General features: G+C 41.2%; 1 protein-coding gene across 1 annotated transcript in view; it reads left to right on the top strand.

Annotated features, from left to right (window-relative positions):
• The first annotated feature begins 5,110 nt into the window (after window positions 1-5,110).
• The window catches only part of LOC143269387 (uncharacterized), a 35,746-nt gene continuing 19,820 nt past the window's right edge, over window positions 5,111-21,036 (top strand). The window contains 1 exon segment of the mRNA XM_076554484.1: window positions 5,111-5,236. Coding sequence (XP_076410599.1) covers window positions 5,234-5,236 — 3 coding nt within the window. The 5' untranslated portion in view covers window positions 5,111-5,233.

Here is a 21,036-nt window from a genome sequence, read left to right as displayed (position 1 = left end):
TGAGAGACAAAAGATTATATTGTATTTACAATTTAATTTGAATATAATTTTCTGAATATATTCTTTTTTCTTCCTTTTGTTGTTTCCTTGCTGTGTGTATGTTTATGTCTGCATAAGCATATGGATTTTAAGGTGGCCAGTGAGCAATGGTGGAATGTGAAGATTGGTTTTAATGTCAATTTGCCACAAATTAGAATTTCCTCAATAGGGAACTGAACTAAAAACTTGTCTTGCTTGCCTTAATTTATGTGGAAAGAACCCACCCCATAAGTGTGGGTGAAACCTTCTCTTAGCATCCTAGATTAAAAAGGGCAGAGTAGGATGCAGGCTGTTAACCTTGTGCCTGCCTGGCCGTTCCTCTTGCTGATGAATTGATTTAACCTGCTGCTGCTGCAGAGGATTGCTCTGCTGATACCAGAAACATCTTTGCAGTATCTGTCCATTGACTAGAGACTATCACCTCTCCAGGAAACTTCTAAAGTTCTAGTACCACATTCAGACTGCTCAGGGAGCCAGATTCATGCTCTGAGCAACCACTTGGTTGTGGGTCTCTCCAATGTGAGACAGCCACTGTGGGACTACTCTGTCTGCTGAGGTGCCCAGCCTCAACTTACCAGAATCTCAGGCTTTCAGATAACTATTGTTACTATTCTAACATAACCTGATTTGATACATTCTTTTAAAGGAGTAAGCTATGCTCGATAGTCATATTCAGAATCCAGAAAACATCTAACATTACTAAACCCTTCAGGAGACTGCAAACTGGTTTCATAATGAAAACAATCTGTATTTTCAGATGTGAACTGCTGTTTTCAACTGCTTCTTTCCCAGAAACAGTTTGGAGCACGGTACTTCTCAGAAAGATAAAGCTGTTGAAACCAATCCTATCATCAACAAATACTTAGTGATAGCATAGTATATTTTTAAGGTTTGTAATTTTTACATATCTTATGGGAGATGGGAGAGTAGGAGAGTTCAGAAACTATGCGGAAGAATAATGATTCTAGGCACAAATATAAATCGAGCACAATAGAAATATTGGCTTTAATTAGGAAGTTTTTTCATTTTACATACCAAAGATCCTCCTCTTCCCTCTGCCTGCCCCTCCCAACCCTAGAAATATTCTTATCTACATGTATGTACTTGTATAAAACACAGTTTGAGTGGACATGACCTACATGAGTGACACTGCCTCTTTTTTTGTGGATAGATTTCCACAACCTATCAAATGAAAGGGCCAGTGAAAGGCATGCCTTACTTCTTATTGAGTGTGTGGGCTTCCCACTGAATTGCCCCCATAGGCTCATTCATTTGACCGCTTTTCTCTTAGTAGGTGGTCTCTTTAGGAAAGAATTAGAAGTTTTGCCTTCATAAAGGACTATGCAGGACCATGCAGGACCACAAAGATCCACACTGGAGCATGCAGGATGAGCGGGGTCATGCTGGACAATGCAGAATCATGCAGGAACATGCAGAACTCTGCATCTGACCACTTGCTTCAGCAAGTGGAGGACCCACCACACTGTCTCCCATGACTCAACAGCATGCCCCTCACTCACCATATCTTGCTTTTCCAGCTCAGCCATGTTCTCTGCTCAGCTCCCTGCAGCAACACTCCCAGGACAGCAAAGAAAAACTACTGGTGACAGAGTCTCTCAAAGACAATTCTGAAGCTGGCAGCTGGAAAGACCCTACACACCTTCTGACTAGCAGGGCACCTGGAGAGCCTGATTGGCTAGTGAGACCTGAGTGACAAGAGCACCCCCATATGGTTAAACTCTGCTTAAAGACATAGCACAATGATTCCTGATGCTACTTTCCATTTCAGACCCAGAACTTTTCTGAACCAGCAGAGATTTGCATTTCAATAGCATGTGCCCCTGGTTCTAATACAGACCATGTGATCTTCCTGATCTCCATAGGCACTTCCCCTTCATCCTCCTGGACACAATGTGGCTAGCATGTACAGCCCACTAATCTATGTGGGACTGAGTGAGTCCCTGTCACACAGGTAGAATGGTGCCCAGTATATTAACAACTAAAGAGAGATTTAAAGACACTGAAGGAGAGTGTTTGTTAAATGACTTAACACTGACATCAGGTGAACTGAAGGTACTTTTCACCTGGTTGTCACAGGGACTTCAGACAACCAGCAAAGAAAAGTAGGAGATAGATCACTACCCAGATAATAGGTTCATTGCTTTAGGAGTATTATTCCTAAAATTCAGAGCAAAGTGTTGGCAAATGAATAATAATAAAGAGTAGTCTTCATGGATAGCTGAATATTTAGAGAGAATAATGAAGCTAGGGAGAGTGTGTTTATGAACACTATTGTTAGTCAGCACATATTCCTCAGTGGGCAGGTGAAAAAAACTGCATTATTCAAGGTTCTTTACATTATCAGAACTGGTAGAATGAATCTCTCCCTGTAGGAAGAAAGTGGAAGTATTAATGTTGTACAAGCTGTGTCCATCTTTAATCTGGAGTGCTCTTAACTAGTAAGGTATTTTTCTACCCTAAGTTTTTTATTCTTGATCATGTTTCCTGTCCAAGGCAGCCTAGTCAGGGGCATAAACCTGGTGCTGATTAAAAAGTAGAATTTTCTTCCATTTGAGAGGATAAGGCAGAGATGAGTCCCCTAATTATTTGTCCAATACAACATGATCAGCCAACTATCCATATAGGTACAACCAACAAACCTGGATGCAACAGGTTGTGTTCATGTATTTCAGCATACTTATTCACCCATAATTAAAAAGGAAGAATTTAGAAGGGACTTGGGAAGGGATGGAATGAAGAGATAAAAGGGAAAAGGAATATAATATCTCTTAATTAACAATTTAGGAAAATAAACTTTAAATAAAAAGAGGGGCTGGAGAGATGGCTCAGCAATTAAGAGCTCTGGGTGTTGTTACAGAGGACCTATGTTCTATTTTGAGAAACCACATGGTAGCTAACCATTTTCTGTAACTTCAGTTCCAGGCATCTCCTGCCTTCTTCTGACCTCACTGTGCACTGATGCATGCATGGAAAACACTCATAATTTAATTTTTTTTGAGAAAAAGGTAAGAATGAAATTTCCTACAGTGATGTCACAGCCCTGAGACAGACAACAGCCAGGGCTAGTTAAAAGGATATCCCTATGTTCTTGCATGGAAGGAGCTTTTCACTTCCCCCGAGTCAGCCTGTTAAAAGGCAAAAGCTGCTTGATTCTGAGGTTAATATAGTTCATCATAACCACTCATCTAAGAGCAGAGTGTATAGTGATATAAAATGTCTTTTCCTTGAAGTCCTCTGTATTTTTGTTCTCTCTCTTTTCCATCTGTGGCAATGGCATTGGTACAGTTATCCTTTAGACTGAACATCAAGATTGACAGGTTGCATAGTTTCCAAAGCAATATTTTTTTCCACTGTGTCATTTATTGATTTTCAGCTAAGACCTTGTGGTACAAGATGAACCTGCCAAGGGATTTCTTTCCATCATTTTTATAATTTACATAAGTCTCTGCATAACACTGCAATAAGAATACGCCTAAATATCTCTGCTTTTACATTCTGATTATGATTAGATGTGGTTTTCTTTATCTGCCTGTTTAGGAATAGGGAGAATTCTACATGAACATGTTCAGACTTCCTAAATAAAATCCACATACTTCCTTTGTTTAGGAAAAGCATGATTTCCCTGCCTCCTGCAGGTAAGAAATTTTTCTCATTTCTTCTTTGTTGGCTATTGTGATGGCTATTTTGGGTAGTCAAACTGACTACTTCTGTAATTAACTAAATCCCAAAGATTTGATATACCTGTAAGAGATTTTTTTTTAATGTTCTGAAATCAAAGACCCATCTTTAATTTGGATCATTTGAGGCAAATTCCAAAATTAGCTGCTTGATGGCTGTGTACACCTTTAACTCAAGCACTCAGGAGGCAGAAACAGTTGGACTTTCCTGAGTTTGAGGCTCTCCTGGTCTACAGACTAAGTTCCAGAGCCACACAGATAAACCCTGTCTTGAAAACACACACACACAAAAATCAAAGGTTACGATCCACCTTTAATCTGGATTGTACCTCTGCAGGCAGCCTACATATATAAAGTATATTGAAGGAGGAAGCTCTGTCTCTCTCTTTGCCTCCTTGCTCTAGCACCAAGTTCATTCCTTTACTAGCATTAGAGCCTACTTCCTTGGTATTTTGGTGTATAGTTAAGACCAGCTAAAATATTTAGCCTCATGAACTGAACAAGTACTGTACTCTTCAAATTTCCATTGGTAGGCAGCCATTGTTAGACTACCTGGAGCACAGCTTGTAAGACATTCTATGAAATCAACTTTCTACATACATGGAAAGATTCATTCTACCAGTCCTGATCATGTAGAGAACCTTGAATAATACAGTTGCATTTTTTTCCCACCTGCCCACTGTGTAAGATGTTCTGGTTAACAATGGTGCTCATAACCACATTCTTCCTAGCTCCATTATTCTCTAATATTCAACTTTCCATGAAGACTATTCTTTATTATTATATAATTTTCTTACAGTTTGTTCTGAATTTCAGAAATTAAACTCCTGAAGCAATAGAGCCCGCGTTCAGTTTTCTGATGGGAGAAAGAGCTGTTATCATGTTCCTGCCTTTCTTTCCTCGTTGTCTGAAGTCCCTGTGAAAAGCAGGTTAAAAGTCCATTCAATTCACCTGACCTCAGTGTGAAGCCACCTAACAAAAATCTCCTTTTGTGTGCTTAAATATCTCTTTAGTTGCTAATATTCGGGGCATTCTTCTACCTGTGTGACAAGGAATCACTCCACCCCACACAGTTATAGTGGGCTGCACAAGGTAGCTAGAGACATTGTATCCAGGAAGAGGAAGGAGAAGTGCCTATGGAGGACAGGAAGCTTGCAGTGTCTGCTATTAGAGCCAGGGACAGGTGCTATTGAAATGTTAATCTCTCCCAGTTTTGAAAAGGTCTTAGTCTGAGGTGGAAGGCAAGGTCAGGAACCATTGTGATGTGTCTTTAAGCACAGTGTAACCCTATAGGAGTTGCGCTTGTCACTCAGGCCTCATTAGCCAATCAGGCACTCCAGTCAAGCAGTCAGTCAGAAGAGGTGCAGGGTCCTTCCTGTCACAAGCTTCCGGCTTGGCTTTGAAGAGGAGCTGGGGCCAGTGGTTTTGTGTGCTGTGCTGTGTGTGCTGCTGCAGGAAGCTGAGCAGAGAGGTTCGGCAATCTGGAAAACCACAACATGGTGAGTGAAGCGCTGCTGTCCCCAGACTGGGAGGAGTGGTGATTTTGAAAGACCCCCAGGGGAGATCTTCCTCCGGGAGAGACCCCAAACCCAAGGAACACACCGAAACCACAGATCAGATGCAAAAGCAAGAGGGTTTATTTAGACCAGGTACCTGGGGCGAAGTCTCTTGGAGGACTTGCGCGCTTTCCTAGGGCAAGGGGGACTTTTTATGGGATCCCAGGGGCAGAGGCGCGGTTACAGAAGCAAGAAGCATAGTTACAGGGTCCCTATTGGTTGTTTCAAAGAAGGCCAGGGTGAACTTGGGGTCGTATGTGTGTGGCTGATTTGGCCTTGCCCAGGCCAGCTGCTTATTCCTCAAGGCCAGGGGGCCAGCCATAAAATATCCTGATTCGACTCAACTGTCTTTCTCCCAAGGCCGCCGACCACAGTTATCTCTCTCAAGGCTGGATGGCTGGCCATAGCTATCTCTGTCAAGGCCGGGTGGCTGGCTACGGCTGTGAACTCCTGTTTTTCTGATTCCTTTAGAATGGCGTTTCTTAGGCTAAGTTATTGGGGGGGGGAGCATTTCATTGGCCCAAAGCCCCATGTCCTCATAATGGAGCGGGGGTCTTTCAATTTCAGTCATGGGAGCCAGTTTGGTGGGTCCTTTCCTGACTGGGTGGGAGCCAGTGTCCGGATGTAGAGTTCCACATGTTCTTGCATGGTACTTCATGGTCCAGCGTGATTCTGCTCGTCCTGCCTGCTCCAGTGTGTTTCTGTGTGGTCCTGCGCTCTCTTTGCAATTCCTGGGCCGGCTGGCAACCTGTGTCACTTCACTCTCTAGGCTGCTTGTGTGCAGATCATTGGCAGTGGGACTGAGCTTTGAAAGAACCTTGTTGACATCACTGTGTAATGCTGGCACCCTTAGTGCATAAGCATTTTCCCTATGGAACACAAATTTGCTGAACGCAGAGAGACCTGGTCCTGTATCTAATATATCTCCCAGAAGTACTGCACTTTGAACTTTTCACATTTAGGCTTGGGATCCATCTGGAGTTATTTGTGTGGACCTTGTAAACAGTATCTCCTGTGCAAAATAGCACTCCTCTGTTATACTGTGGTGGAGAAAAATAGAATTGACAGTATTAAAATTGATGGTATAAGGGCTTACCAATACTTAAGAGACATTAATTTACAAAGTAGAATTTAGGAAAGGAAGGGCTGCATCACAAACATCCCAAAGATAAGTACATGCTAACCATGCCAGTTAGAGATTAGTATGATAAGATGTAAATATTTGTTCTGCAGAATTAACCAGCTACATTCCCATAACAAAGGAGACAACCCTGATTTACAACAAGCAGAAAAGCCCATCCTTACATTAAAAAACCAGCCCTAAATCCTGCTCAAGGAATGATCACAGGGTCAGAACCAACATTAAGTAATGGTGTGCCATGAAGTTATACTAATTCTAGAATAGGGGCATCTCGAGTCTTTTTGCAAATTGTTTTTGAGTCAAGAACTTCTATGTTGATTGAGGTGGACTTAAACCCTGTCTGTAGTCCCACAGGACATTGCCCTTGTTACCCTCCTGATTAGCCACCCTAAATTCCTGGATGACACATCTGTAGCATCGCAGAGTTCTAAAATTACCTGTTTGAGTCACATAGTGGACTGTGCATTGCAGAACAGGGAAAGGATTTGTGTGTGGAGCATGGCTTCTCCATTCAGACCAAAAGAGGAGGAACAGTCTATTGTGTACACTGCAGGGGGAAACACACAAGCTATGTCATGATTGATATAGAGTGTTCAGCCAAGACTGTTTATCTGTCATTTCTTATGGAATTTAGATGAAATGTGAGCCAGACTATGGTTCTGTTGGTCCATATGCTGACTGTGGAAGTTGTCCTTGTCCTCTGAGCTTCTCTGTGGATGAATTTCCTTGGGAGGGGAAAACTCTGCAGCCCTGGCATTGGAGAATATGATGCTGTGGCATCATTGTTCAGTGTGCACACACAGGCAAGCTTTTGGTGTGCAGTGAGAAGACAGATTGGAAAACTGAAGGTCTGGTTTCTAGAAGTTCTGAACATTGCACTCCTCTTTCATGTTTATCTTATAAATGCTGCAAATAATTTAGAAACTGGTAGAGTGATGGTGGTGTGGATCATCTTTCAGCAATACATGATTAGAATCTCCTACCTATCTGCTACCACCAGCTGAAATGGTGTTTTCTAGTGAAATTTCATCCCAGGACACAAAAGGACTTTCTGAGCTGCAGAGGGTTATCAGGTGTGCATGGTGTTAGATGGGTGGATAGGGCAGAATCAACATCTTGTGTCATAATCCATATGACAGGAAGCATTCAAAATGGCTAAGACATCTTTGTTTCATGATTTGGGAGCTGATTGGGGGCTCAAAAGAAAACCTGCTGCATGCGCTCAAATACTCTGTCTCAAAATGGTTGTTTCACTTTTCTTATTTATGTGTCTATGCCCAGAAATAATTAGGAGCTGCTGAGTCCATGGTATTTCTTCTATTTATTTGATTTCAGTGCAGGCCACTTCATTTTCGATAACCCACAATTTTCCCTCTCAATAGTCCTTAGTTTCCTATAGCACCTTTTTCCTAAGGAGAGGTTCTCATTAGATCCTTCCCCTGAACCTTGTAAGTTCGAATGTGTAGTGGCCATATTTTCTCCTTCACCTGAGATCTTCTTGCAGGGCTCAGGGTCATTCTACCTTGCTAGACGTGACCCTGGGTTCCCAGCTCCTATATGATTCCAGCTCTGGAGGTCCAGTTCTTCTTTCCTGGGCCCTGTGGGTACAGTGGATGGACTGCCCTGTTGTCTTCACTGTCGCTGATCTTAAAGCAGCTTTCAAATGTAGCTGCCAAGCTCTCCCCATCCTGACACTTTCTCCCAAACTGAGGTCCTCACAGAATTCCAAGGTCCTCTTAGTCAGGCTAAAAATGTCTGGAAGGGTATTTCCAAGGAGGGAGAATGTCTTTGATCTTGTTGTGTGGGTGTGTCTGTGAGGTTCTTGCCTGGGGGTGCATCTGGAGAGTGCTGTGCTTGTGAGGAGAGGACTGGAGGAATTTCTGTTGAGTTTGCCTCAGGGTGAGGGTGTGTTTAGTAGGTGATTTGCAGGCTTGGCCCAGGGAGGCAGGCAGGTGGGGCTGCAAAAGCTCACAGGCCCTGTGCACCAACCCAGCTGTTGTCTTGCCTATCTCAAATACCTGTGGAGCTGAAGGAGGTGTTCCTGGAGTCACCTGGCCTGATCACTTATAGCCCTGGAACTAGTCCCTGGAAACCTCCAGGACCTGGATCTAGCTGGACAAGGAGTCAATCAAGGCTAATGATTTAACCCAGAGACTTGGAGGTTATAGTGCTGCTGTTGTAGTTGTTAGGAGTTAGCAGGATGCTGGGAACAGTGCAGGGAAGAGCTTGCAATGGTCATATACATGAGAACCCGATACAGGGAAAGTGAGACAACAATCCACCTAACCCTTTTCAGGACCTTCCTGCCACCAGGTGGCCTTCTGATTCCTTAGTCTTAATGCCACTCTCCAGATCCTTCTTTGAGTCCAAATGCTTTCCTTATACTTCCTGGTGCTCTGCTGCTTTACTGAGCATTCTAGGCACCTCCCCCTTGCATCTGAGACTTCAGATAACTGCTAGAGTCTTGAATGTTCCTGAGACAGCATGGATGATCCTCATAGGTAAGCTCCTTGGTAAAATTCATAACTGTTATATTGAGGCATTTACTATTTTGTATTTAAAAATCTCATTATATTTTTTATTATCAGAACTATGGAGTTTGTTGAAATTATAAATTACTGCTGTTCCTATAGATTTTGGTTAGATGAGTCAGGATTGGACTATTGTTTTGAAACTCCCACTTGTATAGAAAACTGTCATGTTTTCAATAATGAGCCAATGGTATAGAATGAAAAGTTTCCTGGAATTTGTTTTATATATTCAATGTAAATTATTTTATATTTGTTTTATCTATTCCATATATTCAATATATATTATTCATTAAACTATACAATGTAAGTGTTAGGCTAGCTGGATCTTTATAATGAGATCTTGTTTCAAACAACAGAGCAAAATTATATTCAACTTTATTTATGAGTGTGTGTGTGTAATTGATAAAGGTCTTTCTATCGTATTTGCTATGAAGACCAAATTCAAGGAGATCTGACTGGCTCTGCTATCATACTTGGTATATTCATTTCTGTGAATAATTTGATATGTACCTGTGGCTGACACCAAAAATGACTTTAAAAGATATTGTCAGCTGGGTGGTGGTGGTGTATGCCTTTAATCCCAGCACTCAGGAGGCAGAGCCAGGTGATCTCTGTGTGTTTAAGGCCAGCCTGGGCTACAGAGTGAGTTCTAGGACAGGCACAAAGCTACACAGGGAAACCCTGTGTTGAAAAACAACAACAACAAAAAGACATATTGTCCAGAACCTGAGTACCTCTGCAGAGGTTAAGCCGGGACACTTCAGTACGTTTTGGGAAACAAATTCAGGATGAATCAATACAAATCAGAGTTGGACATGGTGGTGGTTGCATACGCCTTTAATCTTAGAACTCGGGAGGCTGATTCAGGCAGATCTCTGTGAGTTTGAGGCCAGCCTTGTTTACAGAGCGAGATCCAGGACAGGTACCAACACTGCACAGAGAAACCCTGTCTCAAAAAACCGCCACCACCAACAAAAATTTTCCAGTTGTGTCTACATTTGGGATTACCAATATGTAATCAGTGAATGAGGTATAGGTGATTTCTCATTGTCCCAAGTAGGCTTTCTTAATAATCCAAAATTAATTAGGATTAATTTTCTCTCAGGTAGTTTGGATAAGTGTTTGTCTGTCTTATTGATTTCCTAAAAAAACTGACTGTGTTTCATTGACTCCTTGTCTTTTTCTTTGTTTCTATTTACTGAATTTTAGCCCTTATTTGATACTTGCTTCCTGTCTATTCCTCTTGGGTATACGTATTGTTTTTGTTCTACTGCTTTTATGTATGCTGTTAAGTTGCAAATATGAAGTCTTTTCCTTTTTTATGTAGACACTCAGTTGTATATACAGTTTCCTCATATCACCACTTTCATTGTGTCCTCCATGTTTGGATATCTTGTGTAATCATTTTCATTGAATTCTAGAAACTCTTTAATTTCCTTCTTTATTTCTGTCTTGACCCATTTTCTTTAGTAGAGTGCTGTTCAGTTTTGATGAGGTTTTTTTTTTTTTTTTTTTTTTATATCCAGCTGTAATTCATTGTGGTCTGATAGGATGCAAGGAGTTATTTTAATTTTCTTATATCTGTTGAGACTTGAATTATGTCCCAGTGTGACATCAACTTTGGAAAAAATTCCATACGGTGCTGAGAAGGTGTATTCTTTTTCTTTGGGTGGAATGTTCTGTAGTATGTTGGTTCATGTGATTTATAAAATCCATTAGCTCCAGTATTTCTCCATTTGTTTTCTGTCTGGATGACCTGTCCTTTGTTGAGGGTGGGGTATTGAAATCTACCCCCTACCAAACACTGTGTGAGAGTCAGTGTGTCATTTAACCTGTAGAGGTATTTCTTTTACAAAAGTGGCTGACCTTGTGTTTGGGGCATAGATATTAATAATTGAAATGTCATATTGGAGTTTTCCTTTGATGACTAAGGAGTATTCTTCCCCATTGCTTTTGATTAATTTTTGTTTGAAGCCTATTTTGGTTAAATAATAAAATATCTACACAAGACTGCTTTTCAGTTTCAGTTTCTTTAAATATGCTTTTCCCAGCAGTCACCTTTTGGTAATCTCTATCCTTGATGTTGAAGTGTGTTTCTTGTATGCAGTGGAAGGATGGATATTTTTTCTGAATCCATACTGTTAATTTGTGTCTTCATTGGGGAATTGAGGCCATTGATATTGAGAGATATCAGGAATAATGATTTTTAATGCCTTTATTTTGTTGTTGTTATTGTTGTTATTGGTGGTGATGATAGTATGTGTATGACAGTATGTTTGTTTGTCTGTGTGTGTGTGTGTGTGTGTGTGTTTCTCTTTTGGTTTTGCTGATGTTATATTATTCATTTACTGTGTTTTCATGTTTGTAGGTAGCTTCCTTGGATTGGATTTTTTCTTCTAGTACCTTATGGAGGACTGGATTTGTACATGGATGTTGTATAAATTGTATCTTATTTTCTCCATTTATAGTGATGAAAATTTTCTGAATGTAATAATCTGGGATGGCATCTGTGGTTTCTTAGAGCCTGCATCATGTGTGCCTAAGCCTTTATGGCTTTTAGAATCTCCATTGAGAAGTGAGGTATAATTCTCATAGGTCTGCCTTCAAATGTTACTTGGTCTTTCCCCTTTGCAGCTTTTACTGTTCTTTCCTTGTTTTGTACGCTTACTCATTTGGTTATTGTGTGACAAGGGGACTTCCTTTGTTCTGTATGTTTAATGATTTGATTATTATGTGACAAGAGAACTTTCTTTTCTGACCCAATTTCTTGGGTGTTTTGCATGCTTCTTTGTAGCTTTATCAGCACCTCCATTAACTAAGAAAAATTTGTTATATGGTTTTATTGAAAATATTTTCTGGATATTTGAGCTGGGTGTTTTTTCTTTTCTTTTCTTCTTTTTTTCTATTCCTGTCATTCACAGGTTTGGTCTTTGCATAATGTCCAAGAATTCCTGGTTGTTTTACATCGAATAATTTATTTTTATTTTTTAATTTTATTTTATAATTTTAATTTTACATATCAGCCATGGATTCCCTTGTTCTCCCCCCTCCCTCCGTTGCCCCCCTCCCCTCCCCCCCCCCCCCGCCGCCCTCCCCCTCCATTCCCATCTCCTCCATGGCAAAGACTCCCCTGAGGATTGAGTTCAGCTTGGTAGATTCAGTCCAGGCAGGTCCAGTCCCCTCCTCCCAGGCTGAGCCAAGTGTCCCTGTATAAGCCCGAGGTTAAAAACAACCAGCACATGCACTGAGGATAGGTCCCGGTCCCACTGCCTGGATGCCTCCTAAACAGATCAAGTTAATCAACTGTCTCATTTATCCAGAGGGCCTGATCCAGTTGGGGGCCCCTCAGCCATTGTTTCATAGTTCATGTGTTTCCCTTCATTTGGCTATTTGTCCTGTGCTTTTTCCAATCTCGGTCTCAACAATTCTCGCGCATACAAACCCTTCTCTTCTCGCCAATTGGACTCCAGGAGCTCCACCTGGGGCCTGCATCCGGTTCCCTCAGTCATTGGATGAGGTTTCTAGCACAATTAGGATGTTTGGCCATCCTATCACCAGGGTAGGTCATTTCGGGATGTCTCTCGACCCTTGCCAGTAGTCTATTGTGGAGGTATCCTTGTGGATTTCTGTGGACCTCTCTAGCACCCTGCTTCTTCCTATTCTCATGTGGTCTCCATTTACTATGGTCTCTTATTTCTTGTTCTCCCCCTCTGTTCTTGATCCAGTTGGGATCTCCTGCTCCCCCAAGCTCTCTTTCCCTCGACCCTTGCCCTTCATTACCTCCACTCATGTTCAGGTTGCCCACGTAGATCTCATCCACTTCTCTGTCATTGGGCAATCCATGTGTCTTTCCCGGGGTCCTGCTCTCTATGTATTCTCCCCGGAGTTGTGCCCTCCTATAAGTGAGTACATATCATGTTTGTCTTTCTGAGTTTGGGCTACCTCACTCAGGATGATTTTTTTCTAGATCCACCCATTTTTCTGCAAACCTCATGATGTCATAGTTTTTCTTTGCTTAGTAGTATTCCATTGTGTCTATGTACCACATTTTATTTATCTATTCTTCAGTTGAAGGGCATCTAGGTTGTTTTCATGTTCTGGCTATTACAAACAATGCTGATATGAACATAGTTGAGCAAGTGCTCTTGTGGTATGATTGATCATTCCTTGGGAATATGCTCAAGAATGGTATAGCTGGATCTTGGGAAGATTGAGTCCCAATTTTCTAAGAAAGTGTCATATTGATTTCCAAAGTGGTTTTACAAGCTTGCATTCCGACCAGCAATGGAGGAGAATTCCCTTAGCTCCACATCCTCTCCAGCATAAGCTGTCTTCAGTGGGGTTTTTTTGTTTGTTTGTTTGTTTGTTCGTTTTTTTGAGACAGGGTTTCTCTGTGGAGCTTTGTGCTTTTCCTGGATCTCTCTCTGTAGACCAGGCTGGCCTCGAACTCACAAAGATCCGCCAGCCTCTGCCTCCCAAGGGCTGGTATTAAAGGCGTGCGCCACCACCGCCCGGCTGTCTTCAGTGTTTTTTATCCTAGCCATTCTGACAGGGGTAAGGTGGTATCTGAGAGTTGTTTTGATTTGCATTTCCCTGATATGATTAGGGATGTTGAGCAATTCCTTAAATTTCTTTCAGCCATATGAGTTTCTTCTGTTGAGAATTCTCTGTTTAGCTCTATAGCCCATTTCTTAATTCGACTGTTGGGCATTTTGATATCTAATTTCTTGAGTTCTTTATATATTCTGGATATCAGTTCTCTGTCAGATGTGGGGTTGGTGAAGATATTTTTCCCATTCTGTAGGCTGTCACTTTGCCTTGTTGACCATGTCCTTTGGTCTACAAAAGCTTCTGAGTTTCAAGAGGTCCCATTGATTGATTGTTTCTCTCAGGGTCTGTGCTACTGGTGTTATATTAGGAAGTGATGTCCTAAGTCAATGCGTTCAAGACTACTTCCTACTTTCTCTACTATCAGGTTCAGAGTAGCTGGATTTGTGTTGAAGTCTTTGATCCACTTGGACTTAAGTTTTTTACATGGTGACAGATATTGATCTATTTGCAGCCTTCTACACGTTGATATCCAGTTAAGCCAACACCATTTGTTGAAGATGCTTTCTTTGTTCCATTATACAGTTTTGGCTTCTTTGTCATAAATTATACGTTTGTAAGTATGCGGGTTAATATCAGGGTTTCTAATTCGATTGGTCCACACATCATTTTTTGTTTGTTTGTTTGCCAGTATCATGATGTTTTTATTACTGTAGCTCTATAGTAGAGCTTGAGGTCATGGTTCTCGATGCCCCTAAAGATTGTTTTATCATACAGGATTCTTTTGGCTATCCTGGTTTTTTTTTGTATTTCCCTATGAAGTTGAGTATTATTCCTTCCACATTTGTGAAGAATTGTGTTGGTATTTTGATGTGGATTGCATTGAATCTGCAGATTGCTTTTGGTAAGATTGCCATTTTTACTATGTTAATCCTGCCTATCCATGAGCATGGGTGATCTTTCCATTTTCTGACATCTTCTTCAATTTCTATTTTCAGGGACTTAAAGTTCTTGTCATATAGGTCCTTCTTTTACTTGGTTAGTGTTACCCCAAGGTATTTTATATCATTTGTGGCTGTTGTAAAGGGTGATGTATCTCTGATTTCCTTCTCAGCTGTTTGTCAAGTGTATATACTAGGGCTACTGATTTTTTTGAGTTAATCTTGTATCCTGCTACATTGATGAAGGTATTTATAAGCTGTATGAGTTCCTTGGTCGAATTTTTGGGGTCACTCATGTATACTATTATGTCATCTGCAAATAGGGAAAGCTTGACTTCTTCCTTTCCAATTTGTATACCGTTGATCTCCTATGTTGTCTTATTGCTCTGGCTAGAACTTCAAGTACTATATTGAATAAGTATGTGGAGAGTGGACAGTTTTGCCTCGTTCCTGATTTTAGTGGAATCGCTTTGAGTTTTTCTCCATTTAATTTGATGTCGGCTGTTGGCTTGCTGTAAATTGACTTTATTATGTTTAGGTATGTTCCCTGTATTCCTGATCGCTCCAAGACCTTTATCATGAAAAGGTGTTGGATTTTGTCAAATGCGTTTTCTGCATCCTTGAGATGATCATGTGGTTTTTCCTTTGAGTTTTTTTTTTTGTTTTTTTTTTTGGTTTTTTTTTTTTTTTTTGGTTTTTTTCGAGACAGGGTTTCTCTGTGTAGCTTTACGCCTTTCCTGGGACTCACTTGGTAGCCCAGGCTGGCTTCAAACTCACAGAGATCCGCTTGGCTCTGCCTCCCGAGTGGGATTAAAGGCGTGGGCCACCACCGCCCAGCGAGTTTGTTTATATGATGTATTACATTGATGGACTTTTGAATGTTGAACCACCCTTGCATTTCTACTTGATCATGGTGGATAATTGTTTTGATGTGTTCTTGGAGTCTGTTTGCCAGGATTTTATTGAGTATTTTTGCATCAATGTTCATTTGGGAGATCGGTCTGTAGTTCTCTTTCTTTGTTGTATCCTTGTTTGGTTTAGGAATCAGGGTTATTGTAGCCTCATAGAAGGAGTTGGGAAATGATCCTTCTGTTTCTATTGTGTGGAACAACTTAAAGACTATTGGTATTAACTCTTCTTTGAAGATCTCGTAGAATTCTGTGCTGAGATCATCTGGTCCTGGCCTTTTTTTGGTTGGGAGACTTTTAATGACTGTTTCTATTTCTTTAGGGGTTATTGGACTATTTAAATAGTTTATCTGGTCTTGATTTAACTTAGGTATGTGGTACCTATTCAGAATATTGTCCATTTCCTTTAGATATTCCAGTTTTGTGAAGTAGAGGTTTTTGAAGTATGACCTGATGATTCTCTGGATTGGCTCATTGTCTGTTGTTATGTCCCCCTTTTCACTTCTGAATTTGTTAATTTGGATGCTCTCTCTCTGTCTTTTGGTTAGTGTGGATAAGGGCTTGACTATTTTGTTGATTTTCTCAAAGAACCAACTGTTTGTTTCATTGATTCTTTGTATTGTTCTCTTTGTTTCTATTTAATTGATTTCAGCTCTCAATTAGATGATTTCCTGGCGTCTATTCTTCCTGGGAGACTTTGCTTCTTCTTGTTCTAGAGCTTTCAGGTGTGCTGTTAAGTCACTAGTGTGAGATTTCTCCAACTTTTTTTATGTGGGCATTTAGTGCTATGAATTTCCCTCTTAGCACTGCTTTTATAGTGTCCCATAAGTTTGGGTATGTGGTATATTCATTTTCATGGATCTCTAGGAAGTCTTTCATTTCTTTCTTTATTTCTTCCTTAACCCATTGGTGATTCAGTTGAGCATTATTCACTTTCCATGAGATTGTAGGTTTTCTGTAGTTTTTGTTTTTGTTGAAATCTAACTTTAAACCATGGTGGTCTGATAGAACACAGGAGGTTTTCCCAGTTGTTTTGTATCTTTTGAGATCTGCTTTGTGGCCAAGTATGTGGTCGATTTTAGAGAAGGTTCCCTGGGGTGCTGAGAAGAAGATATATTCTTTTTTGTTAGGATGGAATGTTTTGTAGATATCAATTAATCCATTTGAGTCATAACATCAGTTAAGTTCTTTATTTCTCTGTTAACTTTCATTTTGCGAGATCTGTCCAGTTTTGAAAATGGGGTGTTGAAGTCTCCCACTGTTAATGTGTGGGGTTTTATGATGTGTGGTTTAAGCTTTAGTAATGTTTCTTTTACATATGTGGGTGCCCTTGTGTTTGGGGCATAAATGTTCAGAATTGAAACTTCATCTTGGTGGATCTTTCCTGTGATGAGTATGTAATGCCCTTCTTGATCACTTTTGATGAATTTTTTTTGAAGTCTATTTTGCTGGATATGAGGATGGCTACACCCACTTGCTTCTTAAGACCATTTGATTGGAAAATCTTTTCCCAGCCTTTTATTCTTATGTAGTGTCTATCTTTGAATTTGAGGTGTGTTTCTTGTATGCAGCAGAAATATGGGTCCATATTCTGTAAGCCTGTGTCTTTTTAGAGGTGAATTATGTCCATTGATAGTAAGGAATATTAATGACCAGTGCTTGTTCATTCCTGTTATTTTTGGTGGTAGTGTGTGTGTACTTCTCTTCTTTGGGGCATTTTCTATTGCCTGTGTTTTCGAGGGTATATCTGACTTCCTTAGGTTGGAATTGTCCTTTTAGTACTTCCTGTGGGGCTGCGTTTGTGGATAAATATTGTTTAAATCTGGCTTTGTCTTGGAATGTCTTGTTCATTCTGTCTAAGATGATTGAAAGTTTTGCTGGGTATATTAGTCTAGGCTGGCATCCATGGTCTCTTAGTGTCTGCATTATATCTGTCCAGGTCCTTCTGGCTTTCAAAGTCTCCATTGAGAAATCGGGTGTTATTCTGATGGGTTTGCCTTTATAAGTCACTTGTTCTTTGGCCTTTGCTGTTCTTAATATTCTTTCTTTATTCTGTACATTTAATTGTTTAATTATTATGTGGCGAGGGGACTTTTTTTGGGGTCTAATGTGTTGATGTTCTATAGGCTTCTTGTATCTTCATAGCCATTTCCTTCTTTAAGTTGGGAAAGTTTTCTTCTATGATCTTGTTGAATATATTTTCTGTGCCTTTGAGTTGGTATTCTTCTCCTTCCTCTACCCCTATTATTCGTAGGCTTGGTCTTTTCATGGTGTCCCAAATTTCTTGGACATTTTGGGTCATGACTTTGTTGGCTTTAGTGTTTTCTTTGACTGATGAATCTATTTCTTCTACTGTATCTTCAACGTCAGAGATCCTCTCTTCCATTCGGTTGGTAATACTTGCATCTGAAGTTCCTGTTCGTTTACTCAGATTTTCTATTTCTGGCATTCCCTCTGTTTGTATCTTCCTCATTTTTCTGTTTCCCTTTTCAGGTCTTGAACTGTTTCCTTCTTCCGTTTCATTGCTTTTTCATGATTTTCTCTCAGGGATTTATTGTTTTATTCTGATTTATTTGTCCTTTCCTCTGGTTTTTTTTATAGTGTTCTTCCCATTTTTTGTTTGTCTTTTCCTCAATTTCATTTGTGATTTCTTCGATATAAGCCTCTACTGTCATCATGATGTTACTCATAAGGTTGCTTTCTTGTGTTTCTTCCATTTTGTGATGTTCAGGTCTAGCTGTTGGAGGTTGACTAGGTTCTGGTGATGCTGTACTGCTCTTCATTTTGTTGTATGTACTTTTGCCTTGACATCTGCCCATCTCCTTGTGCATTGGTTCTTGTTCTTATCAGTGCTCTTGGTCCAGACAGAGCTGACAGATTCAGGAAGCCTCTCTCTCTTGTCTAGATAGGGCAGGTTGGGAGCTCTTGTCCAGATGGGAGGTCCGGGGCAGGATAGGAGCTGGAGGTTGGTCTCTAAGTCTCAGGAAGTGGCTGGGGTCTCCGGAGGGTGGGTGTGGGGACAGGGTGTGGAGATTGCAGGGTCTGCCAGGGTTCTTGGAGAAGGGGGACCTTCCCAGTGGGAGTGGAGGAGATGCTGCCTGATGACAAGAACCTGGGGCCAAGTTGGGTAGGTCTTCCCTGGAATGACTGGTGCCCAGGGATGGGATCTAGAGGCAGACCTCTCTGGGTCTGAGCCCAGGCACTCACCTCTTGTCCAGATGGGAGGTCCAGGGCAGGATGGGAGCTGGGGGCTGGTCTTTAAGTCTCAATAAGTGGCTGGGGTCTTGGATGAATGGATGTAGGGGCAGGGCGTGGAGATAGCAAGTTCTGCAGGTGTTCTTGGAGAAGGGGAACCTTCCCAGTGGGAGTGAGGGGTATCCTGCCCAATGACCAGAACCTGGGACCAAGTTGGGTAGTTCTTCTCTGGAGTGGCTGGTGCTCAGGGATGGGATCTAGGGGCAGCTTATTTTTTATTTTTATTTCTCCTTATAGAGTGTTCTACAAAAATAGAATGATTTGAATTCTTAACCAGGAAGTGAATTTCTTTTTTAACATTTTAATTAAAATTTCATTACAAAGCACTTAAAAAAAATTTGTCACCAAAACTGACCAGACCTAAAATGTCTGGTTTTTTTTTTCATTTTTCTATTAAGAAATTTTCTACTCAGTCCACATAGTATACACAGATCTCCCCTCCTTCCACCTCCCATCCCCCATCCCTCTTTCCCAAGCCATGCCACATCCCCACATCCCCCAAATTAAGGTCTCCCATGGGGAGTTAGCAGAGCCCAGCACACTGAACCTAGGCAGGTCCAAGCACCTTATCACTGCACCAAGGCTGTGCAAGGTGTCACACCACAGTCACCGGATTCCAGAAGCCTGCCCATCCACAGGGACAGATCCCGATGGCCCTGCCTGATGCCCCCCAAACAATTCGAGCTAAACAACGATCTCCCATATCCAGAGGGCCTAGTCCAGTCCCATGGGGGCTCCACAGCCATCAATACACAGTTCGTGGGCTTCAACTAGTGTAGACAGTCATCTATGCATGTCCTCCCATTATTTTCTCAATGTGCCTCACTTGCAGTATCTCTCCTCTCTGTCATCAATTGGATTCCTGGAGCTCACCCTGGTGCCTGGCCATGGATCTCTGTATCTGCCTCCATCAGTCACTAGACCAAGGGTCTATGATGACAGCTAGGTTATTTGCTAGGTTGGTCACCAGAGTAGACTGGTCCAGGTACCCTCTGGACCACTGCCAGCAGACCAAGGCAGGGTCAACCCTGTGGATTCCTGAGAGCCTCCCAAGCACCCTGCCTCTTCCTATTTCCATGATGTCCTCATCTATCATGGTATCTTCCTCCCTGCCCTCTCACTCTGTCTCTGTTCCATCTTGACCCTCCCATTTCCCTATGTTCTTATCCCCCACTCCTCACCCTCTGCCACCCCTCCACACCCAGTCCACTCATGTTGATCTTATCCACTTCTCCTTCACAGGGTCATCCATGTGTCCCTCCTAGGGTCTTTCCCTGTTAGCTAGCGTCTCTGGAGTTGTGGGTGGGAGTCTGGCCATCCCTTCCTTCACATTTAGTATCCACTTATGTGTGAGTACATACTATGTTTGTCTTTCTGAGTATGGGTTACCTCACTCAAGATGATATTTTCTAGTTCCATCCATTTGCCTGCAAATTTCATATCATTGTTTTTTACTGCCGAGTAGAACTCCATTGCGTATATATGCCATATTTTCTTTATCCATTCTTCAGTTGAGGGGCATCTAGGTTGTTTCCAGGTTCTTGCTATTACGAAAAATACTGATATGAACATAGCTGAGCATGTGTCCCTGTGGTAAGATTGAGCATTCCTTGGGTATATGCCCAAGAGTGGTATAACTGGGTCTTGAGGAAGACTTATTCCCAATTTTCTGAGAAACTACCATACTGATTTCCAGAGTGGCTGTACAAGTTTGCATTCCTACCAACAGTGGGGGAATGTTCCACTTGCTCCACATCCTCTCCAACATAAGCTGTCTTCAGTGTTTTTAATCTTAGCCATTTTGACAGTGTAAGATGGTATCTCAGAGTTGTTTTGATTTGCATTTCCCTGATGACTAAGTATGTTGAGCAATTCCTTAAATGCCTTTTAGCCATTTGAGATTCTTTTGTTGAGAATTCTTTTAAGCTCTGTAGGTTATTTTTTTAATTGGATTGTTCTGTATTTTGAAGTCTAGCTTTTTGAGTTCTTTATATATTTTGGAGATCAGCCCTTTATTAGATGTGGGGTTGGTGAAGATCTTTTCCCATTCTGTAGGCTGTTGTTTGGTCTTATTGACCATGTCCTTTGCTCTACAAAAGCTTCTCAGTTTCAGGAGGTCTCATTTAGTAATTGTTGCTCTCAGTGTCTGTGCTACTGGTATTATATTTAGGAAGTGGTCTCCTCTGCCAGTTTGTTCCAGACTACTTCCTACTTTCTCTTCTATCAAGTTCAGTGTAACTGGATTTGAGTTAAGGTCTTTGATCCTTTTGGACTTGAGTTTTGTGCATGGTGACAGATATGGATTTATTTGCAATCTTCTGCATGTTGACATCCAGTTATGCCAGCACCATTTGTTGATGATAATTTCTTTTTTCCATGGTATGGTTTTGGCTTCTTTGTTGAAAATCATATGTTCATA

Source organism: Peromyscus maniculatus, chromosome 18 (genome assembly GCF_049852395.1).
Source record: "Peromyscus maniculatus bairdii isolate BWxNUB_F1_BW_parent chromosome 18, HU_Pman_BW_mat_3.1, whole genome shotgun sequence".
Classification (NCBI taxonomy): Eukaryota; Metazoa; Chordata; class Mammalia; order Rodentia; family Cricetidae; genus Peromyscus; species Peromyscus maniculatus.
This window is presented reverse-complemented; position numbering and strand designations above follow the sequence as displayed.